The 20,216-nt window shown below is 37.8% G+C and overlaps 3 protein-coding genes across 5 annotated transcripts in view; 2 read left to right on the top strand and 1 right to left on the bottom strand.

Moving 5' to 3' along the window:
* P2RY12 (purinergic receptor P2Y12) overlaps positions 1–9,493 on the top strand; it is a 52,653-nt gene extending 43,160 nt beyond the window's left edge. For 2 of the 3 annotated variants that reach the window (XM_014462246.2, XM_006096312.3), the window contains exons 2-3: positions 6,533–6,697; positions 8,181–9,493. In XM_014462246.2, the coding sequence (XP_014317732.1) occupies positions 8,203–9,219 (1,017 nt within the window). In that variant the 5' untranslated portion in view covers positions 6,533–6,697; positions 8,181–8,202 and the 3' untranslated portion in view covers positions 9,220–9,493. Of the gene's footprint in view, positions 1–6,532; positions 6,716–8,180 lie in introns of all 3 variants that reach the window. The other variant, XM_023760199.1, reaches the window with a different exon arrangement.
* The window catches only part of LOC102429519 (mediator of RNA polymerase II transcription subunit 12-like protein), a 107,003-nt gene extending 90,004 nt beyond the window's left edge, over positions 1–16,999 (bottom strand). Inside the window, exons 1-2 of the mRNA XM_023760179.1 lie at positions 16,901–16,999; positions 16,427–16,450 (exon numbers count right to left, since the gene is read on the bottom strand). Of these exons, the coding sequence (XP_023615947.1) occupies positions 16,427–16,450; positions 16,901–16,999 (123 nt within the window). The remainder of the gene's footprint in view (positions 1–16,426; positions 16,451–16,900) is intronic.
* Positions 15,652–17,437, top strand: P2RY13 (purinergic receptor P2Y13). The gene is made up of 2 exons (XM_006096314.3): positions 15,652–15,779; positions 16,232–17,437. The coding sequence occupies exon 2, from the start codon at positions 16,247–16,249 to the stop codon at positions 17,246–17,248; it is 1,002 nt and encodes a 333-aa protein (XP_006096376.1). The 5' UTR covers positions 15,652–15,779; positions 16,232–16,246; the 3' UTR covers positions 17,249–17,437.
* The last annotated feature ends 2,779 nt before the right edge of the window (positions 17,438–20,216 follow it).

The raw sequence follows: 20,216 nt of genomic DNA, 5'->3' as shown, positions 1-20,216 counted from the left end.
AAGTTCCGAGGTTGGGCAGTATTAAGTCTTAAGCTGTTAAGAAGTTGGGATCTCTCTTCCCGTCAGGAGAGAGAAGTGGCTGGAAGGGGAACCACATCAAGTGTGAAGTGTTCTGATAATGTGATTTTGTGAATTTGAGCTTCATTACGGAGTGTATTTAATTTGGTAGAAGAATACATAGAGTTAGTACACTTTTTTTGTCTGTATGTAATATATCAATAAAAAACAGTATCATTGAAAAAATCAAGAGTTTCTTCTTGAATGAAAAATAATGTGTTACTATATGTTTATTAGTTGGAGATGAAGGGCCAAGAGCCAGGAAGAACAGACGGGGAGGCGGTGGCAGTACGGGGGTTACCAGGTCGGGAGGGGCGGGCAGTTAGGAGCGACCAGGCAGGCAGGCAGGTGAGTGGTTAGGAGGCAGCGGTCCAGGATTGTGAGAGGATGTCCGACTGCTGGTTTAAAGAAATGAACATGACTCAGAGCAGACTTCAATTTAATTCACTTAAACAGGCAGTTGGACATCCCTTGAGTGGTCCCGGATTGGAGAGAGTGCAGGCTGGGCTGAGGGGACACCCCTCCCCTGGTGCAAGAATTATCATGCACCGGGCCTCTAGTAATTAATAAGAGCACCAGGGAAGTCAGGGTCACAGAGGTTAGTCATGGAGGGGACATTTAACACTGGGAGTCATCAATAGTATCAAATGCAATCGAGAAGTCACAATGGATGTAGCTGACTTGTTTTTTTAAAAAACACATGTGTGAACCTCAAAAGAGAAGTTTCTCTACAATGAGGGATGGAGGGCAGAGAGCAGGAAACAGGGAGCTGAAGTAAGAGTAGGTGGTGAAATAAGAGAAGGCAAAGGAAGTAACCCACATTTACTAGTATTGGGCATGAAGAACAGCAGCTTGAGAGGAAAGAGAAGGTTGTGTTAAGATAATCAATGGCAACCTCTTGTTTCAAAGCTATGTTCCAAATAGAGTCTCCAGGAAGGAAATCCAGGTCGAAGGGCAGATAACTGATAGATAGAAAACAACAGTGTCTTGTCTGGCTTAACTTGGAAAGAAAGTCAGGCACACCTTTACACTTCACCACAGAGTAAAAGGAAACTGATAAAAACATGGAGAATGTGGGTGAAAAATGAGGAATGTGAGGAACTTCATATCAGTTCATTGGTCCTGATATACTCAGGGAGTTGGACTAGAAGCACAGTCATGAGTTGAGAGTGAGGGATGGAATTTAAAAGCAAGAGCAACATGCACTTAGCTGGGAAAGAACCACTGGTCCCCTCTGCGTGGTATAAAACTGTATGTGCTTCTGATAGCTGATATTGTGAGGAAAAACATGCATGGTAGGTGTTACTAATCTTCAAAATGGAAAGGCAAAGACTTCTAAAAGCAACTCTTTTTCAACAGCCTACAATAGCAATTTTCAACCAGTGTGCTGCAAGAATTTTTAAAACATACAATACCCGACTATTTAGTCAGGGGCACTGACCTCTTTTCCCTTAGGTTGTCAAATGAAAAAAATGACAACAGCCAACACAATAGCCATCCAGTGTGAATGAATCACAATGATACCTTTTATTCTTGTCAGATCAGCAAAAAGCACATTGTTTGGTGCCACAGAACTTTAGTAATTAGTTTATGTGTGCTGTAAGATGAAAACTACGAAATTGGTTTATGTCAATTTTCGGTACATGCAGAAAATGTACAAGTCTTCAAATACCAACTTATGCTACATGAGAATTAAGGCACCCTAAGAAAATAGGCCAAATATTCCTAAGAGTACCAATAAGTTCTACTCTTTCATCTGGGAATCCAAACACCCTCAAGTAGCCTAGTTGTAAGTAAAATTAATGATTGGAGATCAGTACCGAAGAATTATTCTGTTATTTATTCCCTGAAGGACATATTTATTCGGCAGGAAAAAAAATCACTAGGCAATCCACAGATGTCTAGCCACTGCCAGTGTGCTGTCCATGGGTGGGACAGTTCATCTCCCCTGTGCACTGACTTTTGAAAATCTCCAGATCGATTACTCTCTTTCTCCAGATAAAAATCACCTAACTGATAGGGAACTAGGAGGATGCATGTCCAAAACCCGGGGAGGCCTGTTATACTACAGAAATTAAAATGTGCCTCTCAACCCAAATATCCTTGAGAAGAACTGAAGGAAGAATTGAAGTGAATTAAATTGAAGTCTGCTCTGAGTCATGTTCATTTCTTTAAAATATGTGATTAGAAATGTTGCCAAAACACGTGTGTGTTCACAAAGATATGACAATGGTGGCTAGACTATCAGAGCTATGTACTTTCCTTATTAATATTTTCGGATTATTTCTACAAATGACCCAATTAACTGTAGAATTTAAAAATTAATAAATTAATGCTCCTTAAAGGGAAATAAGAATCCCCCTCTGAGTGCTTCCTTTTCTTTTGAACACTAATTAAGATGGATAAAGTAGATGCACTTGTCCTGCTGATACAATATAATTAAGCATTTCAAACTTCCCAACACTCATTAATTTGTATGTTTAAATATTCAAATGCAAACCCAGTATACATCATCTCCAAAAAGGAGTAAAAACCACTTTTTAAAAAATAATAAATCTACATAAAATTTTTAGTTCCTTTATTAAAATAAGTTTATTTTATTATTTTTAATATGTCTTTATTGTTGAAAGTATTACAGGTGTCCCTCTTTTTCTATACTAATAAAAGGGTAATATGCTAATTAGACCAGGTCCACCGGCCATCTTCCAGATGTCCAACTTCCTTCCGGACAAAGCCATGGTGGTGGGGGTCGAGGCAGAGGCAATTAGGGGTGATCAGGCAGGGAGGGGAGGGCAGTTGGGGGCAAGATCAGGCTGGCAGAGGAGAGCAGTTGGGGGCGAGATCAGGTCGGCAGGGGAGGGCAGTTAGGGGCGATCAGGTAGGCAGAGAGGTTAGGGGCGATCAGGCAGGCAGGCAGAGGGGTTAGGGGCAATCAGGCAGGCAGGCAGAGGTAGTCAGGGGTGATCAGGCAGGCAGGCAGGTGAGCGGTTAGGAGCCAGCGGCCCCAGATTGCGAGAGGGATGTCCACAGGGATCGGGCCTAAAAAGGCAGTCGGACATCCCCCAAGGGGTCCCCGATTGGAGAGGGTGCAGGCTGGGCTGAGGGACCCCCCCCCCCCATGCATGAATTCCGTGCACTGGGCCACTAGTATGCATATAAGTTCTTTGGCTAATCTCTTCATGGCCCCATCCCCTCCCTCTGAGAATAAATAACTATTAAAAGAGGTTTTCAAGCATTATTTTTGTAGCTGAATTCTTCAATATGACATTGTTCTGTTTAAAATAGAATGACTTCATATAAATGCTACATCAATAATAAGCCTTGCGCTGGGGTGAAGAATAGGTGTGTACATGTGTAAGGAGGGAGGCTGTGTTAAGCAGGGTCAGGGAACAGCCGACCTGCGAGCCATACAAGGCCCACAAAATCATTTGGTCTGGCCCTGGAAGGCATAAAGGGTGAGTTCATTAAATGTCTGACCAAATACAGCAGGCGAACTTTTAAGCTGACAATTTTGTATGGCCCTTGAATGATGTTTTAAATATACAAATGGCCCTTGGAAGAAAAAAAGGTTCCCCACCCCCGTAAAGTAACAAGAAATGAGCTGCTGCTTCTCGTTAATAATTCCACCTGAATTAGAGTAAATTTTTCTTTAAATCAAAAAAAAATAGGAAACCCCTTTAATTTGATTTGTATAGGAAATCTTTGTCCTACAATAGCTTATAGTCCGCAGTATGGCTGAAATGAGACTTTATCCAACAGAGTCAGTGCACTGTAGGAGCATAACTGATGTTAGGTGTTTAACTAAATATAGTAACTAGGCCTCCGCTTTCATGCAAAACACTTGAGACAGGGTGACAACTCGATCAGCACAGTTAGCATTCGCTTTTACTAAAAACCCCAATGCCCAGGACTCCTTATTTTAGCAATTTGTCTTTTATCAAACCTAAATGTCTATACTCTCACCAGAAAAGACAAACTAGATGACATAAGCAAGCAATTCCTTAAAATGCATGTGTTCAATCAAAACATTCACTAATATCAGAATGACCACACCTACAAACCGTGTTAGAACTAAAATAGCCAAAGTGAACTAATCAAATGGTTTAACTACCTCTCCATCCTCCTGCCACAATCTGATTCCAAAGGGACCAGAGTCCTCCACTTTAGGACAGGGGCCCCCTGGGTTCAGAGTAATCTCATTCAAGTAAATATTTTCAGATAAGCAGACAACCTTCAGCAGACTTGGCAAAATAAATAAACTGGTTAAATCACTTGCATGTAAAAATTCTGGGGCATAAGTTTATTCTAAGTCATCTCAATCGTTGAAAGTAACAAAATCAATTAAAGCTAGTCTGGTTCCCAAAGTAACACATAAGATTACAAACTGCATGTGTTGTTGTTTATTAATGAGGTAATGCTCTACTACATTCATATGACAATATACTTTTGTAACCTGAGACAATTCTTGCTTAAAAGATTTTAGTCACTTTCAGGGTCAAGTGATCTAAATGGGTAATTGGCAGTCATCCTCCAATGAGAAAATTTTATCAGAGAAGGTTCACAGACAGGTGTGGTTGTGAGTTAAAACCAGAGGAGAGATAAAGTTAATCTAGAATAAGAGCTGGAGATTTTCCTTTACCCTTCAATCCCCTACTCATAGTCCTCTAGGAATCTGGAAATGTAAATTCTCAATAAAATATATGATTTAAGAATCCTGAATTAGTGTTCCTGTAATATAACACGTACATTATGTTATAATTTTTCCCCACAAACCTTGTTTCATCTCTAGACCTTAGAAACAATTCATAAACATTCTTTAGAGTTTACAATTTGCTGTAAACGCAAGTATGACTCTTATTTTCCTGCAAGAAGTGCAGCCATTCCCTTCATGGTATTTACCTCTCGCTCCTCTACCTCAATGTCGAGGAGACAGCAAGAGGGGGAAGATTTAGCCGTAACTGCAAAATAGTTACAGATGGAGGCTCCGGGACCAGACAGCATGGTTGGCATCAGACCTCTAATGAATCCACTGCTCTGCTCCCCAGCTTCCCTCATCCAGAAACAAAAATAATATGAAGGTGTACTTCAGAGAGTCGTCGAGGTCATAAAATGAGTAAATTCATGACGATATAAGGAATCAAACACTGGCGATTATTATTCTGAAGTGTACATAACATAAAAGTTCTGTCAAAGTCTAATTTTGTGTCCCCAAATCAACAAGTAAGATTTGCTTACTGTAAGTCAAATTTTAAAATAAAAATAACCTGATTCCTACTTTTTCAAGAGTTTAATATCAAATTGTCACTTCTAGATGACTAACAGATTAGGATCTATTAAGTACCTGAAATTTCCAAATAAAATGATTCAAATTCATAACTTGATTTCAGATTCTTAATGCCAATTTAAGTCAGTGGTCCTGATTTAAAACATCAGTGTGCATGAGTATCACACGGGAAGCTCATTAAATGCAGGTGAGGGGAGCACCCAGAGTTCCTGACTCACTGGGGCTCGGTTTGGTGCCAAGGATCCTGCATTTCTCATGACTTCCCAGGGGAAGCCTGCACTTTGAGAACCTTTGTTGAAGGTTAACAAATACAGAGACAAACCCACGCAAAACTCAGAAGAAAGAAATAACCAAAACATATCTTCATAGCAAAGGCATCTACCCAAATGGTCCTCTGGTAACAGAGGAGATTACAGTTAGAAATATTTGTGTGTGTGTTTGTGTGCATGCATGTCCACAGCAGTATTTATACCAAAGTAATAGCAATACAAGGATCCATGAATTTAATGATATATTCCCCAACACCAAAAACTTGGTTAACAGAAAAAAAAATTGTTTCTATGTAAATTCTGTTCAAGAAAATCATAAAAGACACTTTATATAATAAGCCTGGCAATTGGATACAACTGTTTTTCTTTCTAATGTAATTTTGGAACTTTATAATTTATAATGGGAGGAAACTGTTTCATCTACAAAAAGTTGATCAAACACAGATTTAAAATAATGACATTATTAACCAGGAAAAGAAAGGCAAAGAGCAAGAGATTTAACATCCCTAACAAGCACAGATTCTGAGTTAATGTAATTACTCTTACAGCATAATACATCATCTGATGTTGAGCACAGTATGTTTTCAGGTAAACAGCCATCTAAGAAAGCAAGCTTGCAACCTTCTCCAGGAAGCAGACTTCAAAAAGCTTGGATTTATCCTCGCAGGGAAAAATACCCAAAAGAACTCATACAGCATGAACTCTATGGCAGGTCTCAGTAAAAAGCCACAAGATTTAAAATTGCCTTTTAAAAGATGACTTTTCACCCACCCTGCCCCACATTTCCCAAGGAAATAAAAGCAGAAGTCATAAAAGTGGACAAACGGAAATCCAGTGTCTGCATAGCTTTGAGTCCACAGCACTTGAAGGTAATTTCTGATTGTGGAGTCCTCTCTTCCGCTCATGCTCTATTTCTCTCTAGAAACCTCAAGACTTTACTGATGAGAACTCTGCAAATTCTCTACCGTAAAGAGTTTTAACAACTAAGCTAAGACATTAAAAAGGAAAATACCAGATGCCACCCTGCAGTTGAACTGACTACCACTTACTGGATACATTTAAATCCTCCAATCAACAGAGTAACCAGGTAACTTTATATCTAGAAGTATTTGACACTTTGTATTTACACTATGTATTTACACTTTGACATATGTGAACATTTTTTCAGGTTTTCTTAAAATTGGAAACCTTTAGTAACAATATCAATGCAGGCACTTATTTGGGATAAAAATTAAAATATAATCCACAATAATGGTGTTAGAGATAACAATTTCATTTAAAAACTTATAGAGGACTGAAATAAAATACAAATGGTCTTACTAATTTTACATCAAGTGTGGAATTAGACTTAGATATAGAGAGAGCTGAAATTCTCCAGATCAAGAATATGTGTTAAATAAGTTGTAGTCTATGCAAAATGAGTAATCCCAAAGTAGAATTTCCAAAACTATCAAAGAATATACAACTTAAAGCAAATAGCGGTAGCAAGGAAGGTTAAAATCAGTGATCTTATATCAATTACATATTGTTTTTGGTTTGTTTTAGGTTAAACAGGTGAGAGGTGAGGAGGTGTTGAAAACTGAAGCCATAATTGTGACAACGTGAATGAATCTTGTTTTACTTTCAATAATTAAAGGATGTAAAAAATTAATTCCACTGACATTTGGGGTATTTAGTTCTACCTTTATTTGTCATATTTAAATATTTTATATGGAATTTTTTTAAATTTAGATATCTGTACTTTAACATTACCATATCTTATATTTAGGAATAATATTCTATAAACAATCAATTCCATTGTCTTTGATGAAATAAAAATGTTACAAATCTCACTTTAAATTTCAAAATTTAGATGTCAGATAACATATTCAAGTGAAGTGTTAGTTTATTTACAGCTGCTTGTTGGGGTATAATAACCTATGGAACCAGACATGAGCATGGTTTTGCTTTGTTATAGTATCTACCATTATATTTGAAGCTAAAGAATGAGTCCTTATGGGCCTGACTTTTGAATGGATGCCAGCAATATAGAGGCAGAAATATCCTTCAATTATAAAGGAAATTTTTCTTTCTGACTCAGTGTCTTACTTAATCCTAATAGGCAATTATCAGTTATTTCTTCTTAGAATGCTTTGATGGTGCAACTAGAGTAAGTGAAGTCCAGGAATAAGGTTGGTGCAGAAAGGGTGACTGAATAGAAACAAAAGAACTTTTTAAAGGCATGGAAATGAAACCGGAGAACAAAGCAGAGCCCTAATATTGCTCTTCTAGACTTCATATATAAATATACAGATGTTTTTGCCTAAGATCAAAAATGTTCTAAGAGAGGCAAATATTCAACAAATAAAAAATACAAAGTATCCATACCTTCACATAATTCAGACCATTTTACTTTCCTAGAAGTAGAATATGATGAAATATCATGAGATTGTTTTCTTTGTTCTTACTACTTGCCACAAAAAAAAATTAGAAACCTGTTTTTAAAGAAGGCTGTCCAGAAAAGTTACACACAGAGACAAAAGCAAAATCAGCTACTGGCACTGAAAATAACCACCCCCCCTCCCCTCCAGGTATCAAAGAGGGAACGCGGCCATGGACAACTTTACCTCTCCCCCGGGGAACGGCAGCCTGTGCACCAGGGACTACCACATCACCCAGGTCCTCTTCCCGCTCCTCTACACTGTCCTGTTTTTCACTGGACTCATCACAAATAGCCTGGCAATGAGGATTTTCTTTCAAATCCGCAGTAAATCCAACTTTATTATTTTTCTTAAGAACACAGTCATTTCTGATCTTCTCATGATTCTGACTTTTCCATTCAAAATCCTCAGTGATGCCAAACTGGGAACAGGACCACTGAGAGTGTTCGTGTGCCAAGTGACCTCTGTCATATTCTACTTCACAATGTATATCAGTATTTCATTCCTAGGGCTGATAACTATCGATCGCTACCAGAAGACCACCAGGCCATTTAAAACATCCAGCCCCAACAATCTCCTGGGGGCCAAGATTCTCTCTGTTGTCATCTGGGCATTCATGTTCTTACTCTCTTTGCCTAACATGATCCTAACCAACAGGAGGCCGAGAGACAAGAATGTGAAGAAATGCTCTTTCCTCAAATCAGAATTTGGTTTGGTCTGGCATGAAATAGTCAATTATATCTGTCAAGTCATTTTCTGGATTAATTTTTTAATTGTCATTGTATGTTATACACTCATTACAAAAGAACTATACAGGTCATATGTAAGAACAAGGGGTACTGGCAAAGTTCACAAGAAAAAGGTGAACATCAAGGTTTTCATTATCATTGCTGTATTTTTTATTTGTTTTGTTCCCTTCCATTTTGCCCGGATTCCCTACACCCTGAGCCAGACCCGGGATGTCTTTAACTGCTCTGCGGAGAATACTCTGTTCTATGTGAAGGAGAGCACGCTCTGGTTAACTTCCTTAAATGCATGCCTGGATCCATTCATCTACTTTTTCCTTTGCAAGTCCTTCAAAAATTCCTTGATGAGTATGCTGAAGTGCACCAATTCTGCAACATCTCCCCACGAAAACAGGGGGAAAGGTCAGGATGGTAGGGACCCAAGCGAAGAGACTCCAATATAAACACATTGAGGTAAGATTTCAATCTGTTAACCAGATTGAAATATTAGTGTTTGGAACTCCTAAAAGAAAACACTATGTAAAAATATTAATACTAAGAAGCAGCTGAGTAACAATGACGCTTGAAACAATAGAAGACTACAAAAGTAATTTTCATTTACTTTTCCAGTATTAAAAGCTATCTTAAAATGTAGAAAACTAAATTAACATATAGCTGTGGAGCAAAACAAACTGTTATCCAATAACCATGTGACATGCAAAACCATACAGAATTCAAGAATTGAAGAGTTTTGGCAAAATAGGTAACAATATAATGATACTTACTGTAATTCTATAAATACATTATTGATCACAATATTAGTAAACTTACTATATAATCAACTGGAGAATGATAAATCTGATAAAATCTTCTGACCAAAAATTATACTTATCTATAATAATAAAAACGTAACATGCTAATTAGATCAGGCAGCCAAACGACCTTCTGGACATTCTTCCGGATGACCTTCTGGACAAGTGGGGCTGCAAGGGCCGAGGCAAGCCACCGCGGCTGCAAGGGCCGAGCCCCTTGCACAAATTTTGTGCATCATGCCTCTAGTTAGTTGTATATACAATTCTAGTCCCCTAACCAAATGCTGACCTATTGTGATAATCATTATAAAAATTTAAGTAAGTGGGGCACACAAAGAATAGTAACTACTAACTTATAATTATCAGCAAAGACCTAAGGGATTTATACTAATTGAAATGGTAATAGATTAGACTGAATTTTTTTAATGTTCATTAAGATAGAAGATTAAAAACTACTTTCCCAATAAAAAGTATAGAAATAGCAAATGAAGCCATTAAATAAGGAGGCTTTTTATAAGATATTCTAATACACACATACAAAAACAAACAAACATAATACTCCCTTAACACTAGAGAAATCGGTTTTACTAATGTTTTCACAACTTTAGTAAATACAATAGCATCATTAACTTATCTTTATTAACTAGCTACTAGAGACTGCACACAAGTTAATAAACATTTCCCATAGTGAGAAAAACAAATGTAATTAGGCATTTGTACAGCATAACTATCAACAGGAAAGTCATTAAAATGGTTGGATTTATGCCCTTGCTGGTTTGGTTCAGTGGTTGGGGTGTCGGCCCTCAGACTGAAGAGTCCTGGGTTTGATATTTCTCTCTCTGCCTCTCCCCCTCCTTCCCACTCTGTCTAAAAATCAATGGAAAAAATATCCTCGGGTGAGGATTAACAACAACAACAAAATGTTTGGATTACCTGTTTGTTATTTGTGTGTATAACAAAAAATTTACATTAAACTCTAAATCACACTTTGTTAGAAATTCTTTGTTCAAAGATATTAGATACCATGACTCACTTCCTATCTTCCCCCTACCTCAAATGTTAAACCCGTTTAAGAAAGATTAGCTGCCAACACTTTTAAGACAGAATATTGAGAAAATCTTCTGAAGGTGACATCTCACATCAATTAGTTCATATGTAAATGGGAAACCAGGTCAGACTTCAAATGTAGACTGATTCCACAGAAGCCATGTTCATTTTTCTTAATATAAATAAAATATACAACACACTGGGAATTATGACATCATTTATCTTAATTATATATGATCCTCAGAGGTGATTCTCAAGCAGAAGGCATAGATTCCAATATCTAAATATCATATGAGAAGAAATGAAAAGGCTGAATCCTATATAATAAAAGCCTAATATGCTAAGTATCTGGTCGTCTGGTTGTCTGTTCAACCAATCAAAGTGTAATATGCTAAGAATGGATTTTACATTTCAAATGTTTGTGGGGATAAAAGTTAGAAGAAGGGTAAAAGCTCATGCTGCATTAAAGTTACATGAATTCAAGTTTCAGTGTCCATAAGGTTTTATTAGAACACAGCCACACCCACTGGGGTTTTACCTGCCGTAACAACAGGGATAAGTAGTTGTGTTGGAGACTACAAAGCCACAAAAGTATTTACTAGCTAGTTCTTTAAAAGACTGACAACCCCTGGACTAGAACTTTAAAAGCAGAAGAAAACCCCTACACGGGAAAAAAACAAAACAAAAACAACCCTGTCTTCAAGCACCAGGGTACTTCAGTGGCTTTGCACTGTAAACAACTGCAGTCCAGTCGCTGATCTAGGTGACCTGCTAGCTGGGAATGCCCAAAGCGGGACTACAATGATGCCAGTGGGAGCTAAGCATGTGGAAACATGCTTACAAGTCTCTAAGTAAAAAGAGACAGCCTGACTTTTTAAAAATATGGGGAAAGGGCTTGAAAAATCAATTTCCAGGAGAAATACAAATGGGCAGTATAATATAAATACATATATATCACTAATAATCAAATAAGTATACTAAAATGACATGGCTTTTTTGCACCATGAGTTTAGAATTGATTTATAAGTTTTTAAGCAAGGTGTTGTAGAATCCCACTCAGTGAGACTACAAATCAGTACAATCTTTCTGGAAAGCTACTGGAAAATAACGTTCTACATATTGATGCACAGTGTTTGATCCAGCATTCCACTTTTAGGGAACTTCCTATAAATATGTTGCAACAAATGCACAAAAATATATGGACATGTATATGCTCTACAGTACTGTTTTTTAATATGAGAAAAAAATGGGAAAAATAAATGCCCAACAACTTAACTAAACTATGATAACTTTATATTGTATAACATTTTTTTTAAATTAGGGAAGTTATCATGTACTGACATAAAATAAAATAAAGATACAATATATCAATAAATGTAAATATATATGTACATGTACATATTTCCAAACCATTGGTATTATATGTAAAAGGGATTAACTTGCAATTACTACTATATACATGTCTATATTTGAACTCTTTAAACTTTATAATAAAATTATGAAGCTGAATATTCATATAATTGTTTCAGATATTGTGAATCAATTGCCTGTTTCCAGTCATGGGTACAGACTTTCTAATGTTGAATTTAATAATAGACAAAGATTACTACATTTAACTTGAAATTGCATAATTTATTTTAGCTTATTATTACCACTTTCGGTTAATCCAGTGTGGAATTTTTTAAACATTTTCATATAATCTGCGAAAGTACCATGGTATACCTTGATGGGAAGTAAAAGGTTCTTCTATGAGTACAGGAGTTCCCATTTTGACTTTCAATCCAAATAAAAGTAAATACTTCATCTTTCACATATTATTTACATGGCACTGGTTACCACATCAACAGGAACCTTTAAACTGTTAACTCTGATCCAAAGGAAAATCCCAAAGGAGACTACAAATGTAGTTATTCCCATTCTGCAGGCTTCTAATTTTTATTTTATCTTATTTCTCTTCTGATTATACTGCTTTGAACCAATTTATGTTTTCAACCTCACACCTCACTTTAAGACAAGAAGTTTCACAAGTCCATTAACTTTATAGTTTACTGTTTCGTCTCATTCATCATTCAGTTATGCCCACCTCAAAAACTCCAGAATTTGGTAAACAATTCCATGGTCACCTTATCTGTGGCTTCTAACAGCCAGGAGAGAGTAAGGCCGGCTCTGAGTGTGGGGCCTAGAGCTAGACTGTGGGTTTGCAGTGGGCCTGGGCTGCATGATCTGAGGCGAAGTGCTTCACTTCTGCACTTCTGTTTTCTCACCTGTAAAATGGGACCGATCACTGCTGTAAGAACTGAATAAGATCATATTATCAACAGACCAGCACAGCCAGTGTGATTTTATTAGTTTTGACTATATTTCCTTTTGAGTCCGATAGGATTTTATTTTTTAAAATATATTTTTATTGATTTCAAAGAGGAAGGGAGAGGGAGAGAGATAGAAACATCAAAGATGAGAGAGAATCATTGATCAGCTGCCTCCTGCACGCCCTTACTAGGGAACAAGTCTGCAACCTGGGCATGTGCCCTGACTGAGCCACACCAGCTGGGTGGATTTTAAATGTTTAGTTTATTCCCATTTGACAGGCACCTAATTTCTGGAACCTTTACTTATATCTTACTAGAGGCCCGGTGCATGGGTAGGGTCCCTAGGCCTGGCCAGAGATCAGGGCTGATTGGGGTCTTCCTTCCCCTGGCTGCTGGCTGCCGGCCAGGGCCTTCCTTCATTCCGTGCCACCCACTGGTGGTCAAACACCCGGTTGGTAGAACTCCTGAGGGGACAATTTGCATATTAGCCTTTTATTATATAGGATTTGATTTTTTCCTCCTGTCTTTCATGAGCTATCCCACAGTTCTACATTATATTCCACTTTTCTTTTAATTTCATTTAATAGAAAACATGCCAATACCTACCATGTCACAGGATTCATTCTCCACAGTGGGTGAATTTTCACCCATTGTATCCCTTTAACAACACAGAAAAGCAGACACCATTACTTATTTTCATATAAAGTGGAGACAATGGTTTCATAGAGAGCATAACTAACTTGCCCAGGGTCGTAAGAAAAGTACGAGTTAGAATAAGGAATTGAACCCAGGCACTCTGGCTCCTGAGGCCATGCTCATATCTGCTCTGCTGGGCAGCCTCTCAGAGACAGTATCAAGGGCAAAATACCTCCCCCATGGGTCACGGCAACTCATGAGAACAAAGAAAGACGGCCAATGCACACTAAGCACATGGACGCAGAGGAATGAGTGACCTATGGAATATTTACTATGATGAAAAATTTTGAAACCTACCAACCCATTTAAAAGAATACCCTTCCGTAACTTTAGAAATCGATACCACTTGAGTTCCCCTTTTGAAAGTTTCCCACACTCTGGCATTTTGAAATTTGACCAAAATGTGATTTCCAGTTTTCACATTATGAAATGAAATTTCCCTTGTTTAAATTGAAACTATTCCAAACCTTCAATGGATTTGCCTCTGTCAGGAAATGTACACTTAATTACGTAAGTCAAATCCCTCTACTTAAAAAATAAAACTAAAAAAGTTTTGTTTGTTTTTACTCTCTAATAAAGCAAACAAAAAGATATGTTTAAATTATGTTCCACTGCATTAATGAAATCCAGAATCTGTATTTCCAAGAATCAATTTGAATGAAACACATTTTTTTTTTCAAACTGTGTCACCATAGGTTAGTTCCAAGCAAAATTATCAGGCATCCCATTGCCTCAAAATGTCTGGTTGGTTATAGAGTTTTATTCTCAGAATCCCAAGCCAAGTCATCGAAAAATTCTCAATCAACCAACCCGACAGTCTACTCCAGCTCTGTGGTTAAACTTGTAGCACAAAATATGAAGTGAAACTCACCATGGAGAACTCCACATTCCCTCATAAGATCTCTAAATTTCCTCTTTCCCTTGACCTATCTGGCAAGACAACATTTATTATAGATTTTTGTCTATATAAAAGCAGCAATTAGCCTGGCCAGCATGGCTCAGTGGATAGAGCCTGGGAACTGAAGGGTCCCGGGTTCGATTCCTGATCAGGGCACATGCCCGGGTTATGGGCTCAATCCCCAGTGTGAGGTGTGCAGGAGGCAGCCAACCAATGATTCTCTCTCATCATTGATGTTTCTATCTCTCTCCCCTTCTCCTTTCCTCTCTAAAATAAATAAAAATATATTTTTAAAAAAACAGCAATTACTCTTTCAAACTTGAAGAGATCTTAAAGAAAAAAATTTGTAGACCTTGGCCCAAGATTGATTGATGGATAAAATTCCTGAAGTCTATAGCACTTCGCATATAACATGAAATACAGGGAAGATTTCCAAAAATGGTTTTCTAATAAATGAGAAAGTATGTCGCCATTTAAATCTATAATTCCCACACCAGAGCAGTGAGTGACTAAAACTTTTCAGCCAGCACTATTCCAGGCCCGCACTTCGTCCTCTCAGCAAGACTATAGGGTATACACCATTACTAAACCCACCACACAGAGGAGGACACTGCAGCACAGAGCCATCAAATCAGCTGTCTATGATCTAGTACACAGTAATTGGTGGGTGTGGGATTCTGACTCCAAAAATCTGGATCTATTAGCCCTTAACCCTTAGCAAATATGTCATTTTCTCTTTCAGAGATGGAAAGACAAAAAGACTAAGATAAATGTTTATAGAAACAAACAGGCCATCATACTGAACACAAATTTCTGGGGAAAACAGTCTAGAAGGATGCAGATAATGATTCTATCTGATTTTAGAGTCAACTATTACACTTTGTTGTAATTTGGGCTATTTTCTTTATCTTTCTGCCTCCCATTACTATATACAAGAGGCACTCAAAAATTTCATTAAACAAGTAGGTAAACAAGATTAAGCTGCAGGAAAGTTACACTATGAGAAAATATAAAGAAACTGCAACTAATTTATGCAAGTCATAGTAGATGAAGAGTACATAACTTTGAAATAAGAGATTTCTTATTAGAAAATCCTCCGAAGGTCTGAATGTGAAGAGATTCCAATGGATCACATTACACGTGAAATGAGGAAGGAAAGCAGGTTTAAGAAAGCAGAAGGGCTTGCTTCACACGCTCTTCGTGGGCTGATCTAATGACTGCGCCAAGCAGGAGACAGCGAGCGAGCCTCCTCGCAAACAAAGGTGAGTTTCAATTTTTATTATAAGTGTGCTTGTTTATAAATGGTAGACTATACTCAAGGTGGGAAATGCTTTAAGGTTAACATTCTACAAACTAGATTAGGAGCATAAAAAATTATATAATGTACAGTATTCTGACATCAATTAGTACCTCTTAAATGGGGTTTTGTTTTACTGCCATAGTAAGAGTAGCACTTGTGAATCGGGTAGGACCTGTTATTTGGATTTCATAATGCTGAGAGTAAGGGTAATGTTACAAGTACCAAAACCGTATTATGCACTTTAAAAATCCTAAACAAACTGTGCCTTCTCCATCGATCTACTGAATGTGATAATGTTAATACAGAAGGTATTACTATGCTACAAACCTAAAGTCTGTTTTTTCTAAAAGCAGCATTTTGAAATCATGAAAGGCTTTGTTTTACTGTGTGTCTGTGTGTGTTTATTTGTAACAGCTGACACTGGAAATCATGAACGCCACAGTGACGAAGGGCTTCAACGGGTCTGAGCAGTGCCCCAGGGACACGCGGATAGCACAGCTGGTGTTCCCAGCCATTTACACCATTGTTTTCCTCACCAGCATCTCGCTGAACACTCTGGCGCTGTGGGTGTTCATTCACATCCCCAGCTCCTCCACCTTCATCGTTTACCTCAAAAGTACTCTGGTGGCCGACCTGGTAATGACACTCATGCTTCCATTTAAAATCCTCTCCGATTCACACCTGGGACCCTGGCAACTCAGAGCCTTCGTGTGTCGCTTCTCCGCCGTCATCTTCTATGAGACCATGTACGTGGGCATCATTCTGCTGGGCCTCATCGCCTTTGACAGATTCCTCAAGATCATCAGACCTTTTGGAAAATTCTTTGTACAAAAACCCACTTTTGCAAAAACAGTCTCAACCTTTGTCTGGTTCCTTTTGTTCCTCATCTCTCTGCCAAACATGATCTTAAGCAACCAGAAGATGACACCGTCAACTGTGAAAAAGTGTGCCTCCTTAAAGAGCCCTCTGGGGTTGAAGTGGCACCAAGCGGTGAATTACATATCCCAGTTCATTTTCTGGACGGTTTTTGCCTTAATGCTTCTGTTTTATGTGGTGATTGCAAAAAAAGTATATGATTCTTACAGAAAGTCGAAAAGTAAGGACAGCAAAAACAACAAGAAGCTGGAAGGTAAAGTGTTTATTGTTGTAGCTGTCTTCTTTCTGTGTTTTGCTCCATTTCATTTTGCCAGAGTTCCATATACTCAGAGTCAAACCAACAGCAAGACTAACTGTAGATTGCAGCATCAATTGTTTATCGCTAAAGAAACAACTCTCTTGTTGGCTGCAACAAACATCTGTATGGATCCCTTAATATATATTTTTTTATGTAAAAATTTCACAAGAAGGTTATTATGCAGGAGAGGAAGAAAGACTACAGCATCAAACCAAGACAATCATACCAGTCAGACAGACAATATAACCCTAAACTGATGACTTGATCATGGCTCACTTCTATTTATGGACTAGATTTCAAAAGACAATTTATTTGGAAGTAACATTTAAGCAATAAAAAGGGATTAAAATAAATGTTTTCTTACATTTTATTATCCTGATGTACAAAAAGGATTATGTAAATTTAATTCCACATAGATGTATTCATAAGCAGAATGAAGTATCATTAAGAGAATGCAACAGAAAGCAAGTGGCCACTAGAGGTCATCTTTTCTAGAACATTCATTTCTAGAACATTCACTTACATTTTGGAATAGATTTATTGTGGATAAATGTGTATTCCAAAAAACCTCCCCTCCAAAACACCTTCTCACATTGTTTTACACACATAATTCAAACAGCACTCCGACTTTGTATTCCAAAAATGTTGATACTTGCTGAAAAAAGAAAACCACCTTGAAAGTCCTTCGGTGAAGCTGAAACTTAGGGGTTGAAAGGGATGCCACATATGAAGCATCTGGGGAGCTGTAGGTGGTCAAAGGCCTTTGAAAGCTCCTTACAGTTACAAAGAGCCTTTTCCATGTTATTCCAACTCAACATAGGAGGCACGGGCACCATAATTAAACCACATGAAACACTGTGCTATAATACTTTGCTCACATGCAAAGAGCATACAATTCAAGGGCAAAAATACTGTATTCTTCTTCTTTAGAATTTCCCTCTGCCCAGCAAATCCTCTAATGGTGGTTGAATATGCCACCTACTTAGTTAGCAAAGCCTTCCTGGGCAACAACCTCTATCCTCCTGCCTCCCACTCTGGTTAAAAATAATTGCTTCTCCAACTGTTTGGGTATGTTTTAGGGCCTTCATTGCATATGTCCCTTTACCAGTTCACTGTACTCTTGACCGCATCCCCTAAAGATGGTTAGTATTCTCTAAGAAAAATGTGTTTTGAAGACAGAAAATGTCATTTTTTATTGGTAAATCCCACAATACTTCCCACTGACCTTGGGTTACAAATGTTTTATATAGAATATGTCAAAATATTATGCTATTCTTGGTACATACATAGATGAAACTGCTGGCCCACAACCAGTAACATCCATACTGGGATATTTTTCAAAGGATGGAGCCCTACTTGGACTTATTTACCTCCGCATGTTTTTCCTGAATACCTTTGTGGTTCAAAAAAAACTACAAAATGGTTATCTGGTATTGTAGATGCCAGCTTAAAACTTCCAGAGAGAATGCACAAAGGAATGCTCACGCTCTGTAAATGTGCCTCCAGCTCCAGCGTTATCATCGGAAGGTGAATCTCAGGCCTCTTCCTATGCCCTCAAGGGCACCGAGGCCCTGGAACCTGCCCACCGCTCTGGCCTCATCGCCTCACTGCTTTTCCATCCCTGGAACTTCACACTCTTCTATAAACCTGAACATGCCAGGCTTTTTTGCCCCTGTGCCATTGCACATGTAAATTTCCTCTGACTCACCAAGAAAACTCTTATCCCTCCCTAAAATCCTGCGTTGCCATCACCTAGTCCATGAAATATGATCTGGCCAACCTCCCACCACCATCTCAAGCCCAGTCCCTCCCTGTCTGTCATGCCTCAATTGCTGATCTCACACTGCATTGTGATGACTCCTCCTGCAGGCACCTACTGTTTAAGTAACCTACATGTACTTCTGAAGCAGAGATTGTGCCTCATTGTGCAATCAATAAAGGTTTGATAATAAACCAAACTGGTTTTATTTTTACATACTAGAAAAGCAAAAGGAAAATCCATTTTCACTGATGTTTTCATTATCAAAAGATGATAAACATTTCTTGAAAGCTCTTTTCAGTTGAGTTCCTACAGCTTGGACACAGGGGCCGGGAAAGTGGGGATGTTCTTGGGTTCTCTACTGAGTGCTCATGAAAGAAGCAGGATTACTAAATAGCACATGAATAGCTTGGGGGCTGATGTCTATCGACATATCAATTTGAAACTATTGGTAAAATGCTCCAGCTATGTACTGTTGGTTTTGGGTAAGTAACTGCAGTCTATTACAATATCCCAAACTCTCCTTTAACAAAGTGCTCTTGAAGTCTGATTTTCATTCTCTCAAATAAAAGAATTAGATCATGGTAACTGTTAGTGATGTCACTAAATGCACAGTACTTTTACTGAATACATTACATATTCATGAGTAGACTCTAATACAGTTTTATAAAAAACTGCATCTAGATAATGTATACAATTTTTACAAAGGTCTTTCAAGATAAAATTTCAATAGTAAATCTGTCCTCCATAAACACAAATATTTAATTCTATTGCAATAACATCATAATCAAAAGTGGAGTAAATGGTGTGTAGAATAATCTAACAAGAACTTAGAGAAAAGGCATAGTAGAGCCATCTTAAAAATCATACAAAATGCAAAGCAACTATTTGAGAACAAATTCCCAAACTGGCATCAAAATACTAAGTTATGGAATACTTATAGAATGGGATGCTATACCACAGCCATTAATGACACACAAAAGAGAATGTTGTTTTTGTGTGTGTGTGGGTTTTTTTTTTGTGTGTGTGTGTGTGTGGTTCTTTTTTTTTTTTAAAGTAGCTTTGATATAGTGTGTGAGCTTAGAGCACAATTAAGGGCTTTTGTGAAAAGTGAAATATAACTGTTATTACTGGAAAAGGTCTTCTGACTATCCCTGGGGCAGGCAAAGGGTGAAAGGGTATTGCCTCATACTGAAGAATTCTTGAGAAACCAAGAAAATTTACTGTAAATGAGAGAGGAGAAGGCAGACAAGCAGTGAGAACTCCCAAACCACAGAAGTTAGATGGTCAATGTAAAGTTATTAATTAGAATCTTAAAAGAATTATTCAACAATGGAATACTATGCTGTGGTAAAAAAGAAGGAGTTCTTACCATTTGCAACAGCATGGATGGAACTGGAGAGCATTATGCTAAGTGAAATATGCCAGTCAGAGAAAGATAAATATCACATGATCTCACTCATTTA

The sequence above is a fragment of the Myotis lucifugus genome, unplaced genomic scaffold, assembly GCF_000147115.1.
Source record: "Myotis lucifugus unplaced genomic scaffold, Myoluc2.0 scaffold_175, whole genome shotgun sequence".
NCBI classification, from domain to species: Eukaryota; Metazoa; Chordata; class Mammalia; order Chiroptera; family Vespertilionidae; genus Myotis; species Myotis lucifugus.
The sequence above is the reverse complement of the archived record's forward strand: the minus strand, read 5'-3'. Positions and strand labels throughout refer to the sequence as shown.

Bases quoted from the DNA above. Each gene is read 5' to 3' on its own strand.
- P2RY13 (XM_006096314.3), top strand. From the start codon at position 16,247: ATGAACGCCACAGTGACGAAGGGCTTCAACGGGTCTGAGCAGTGCCCC.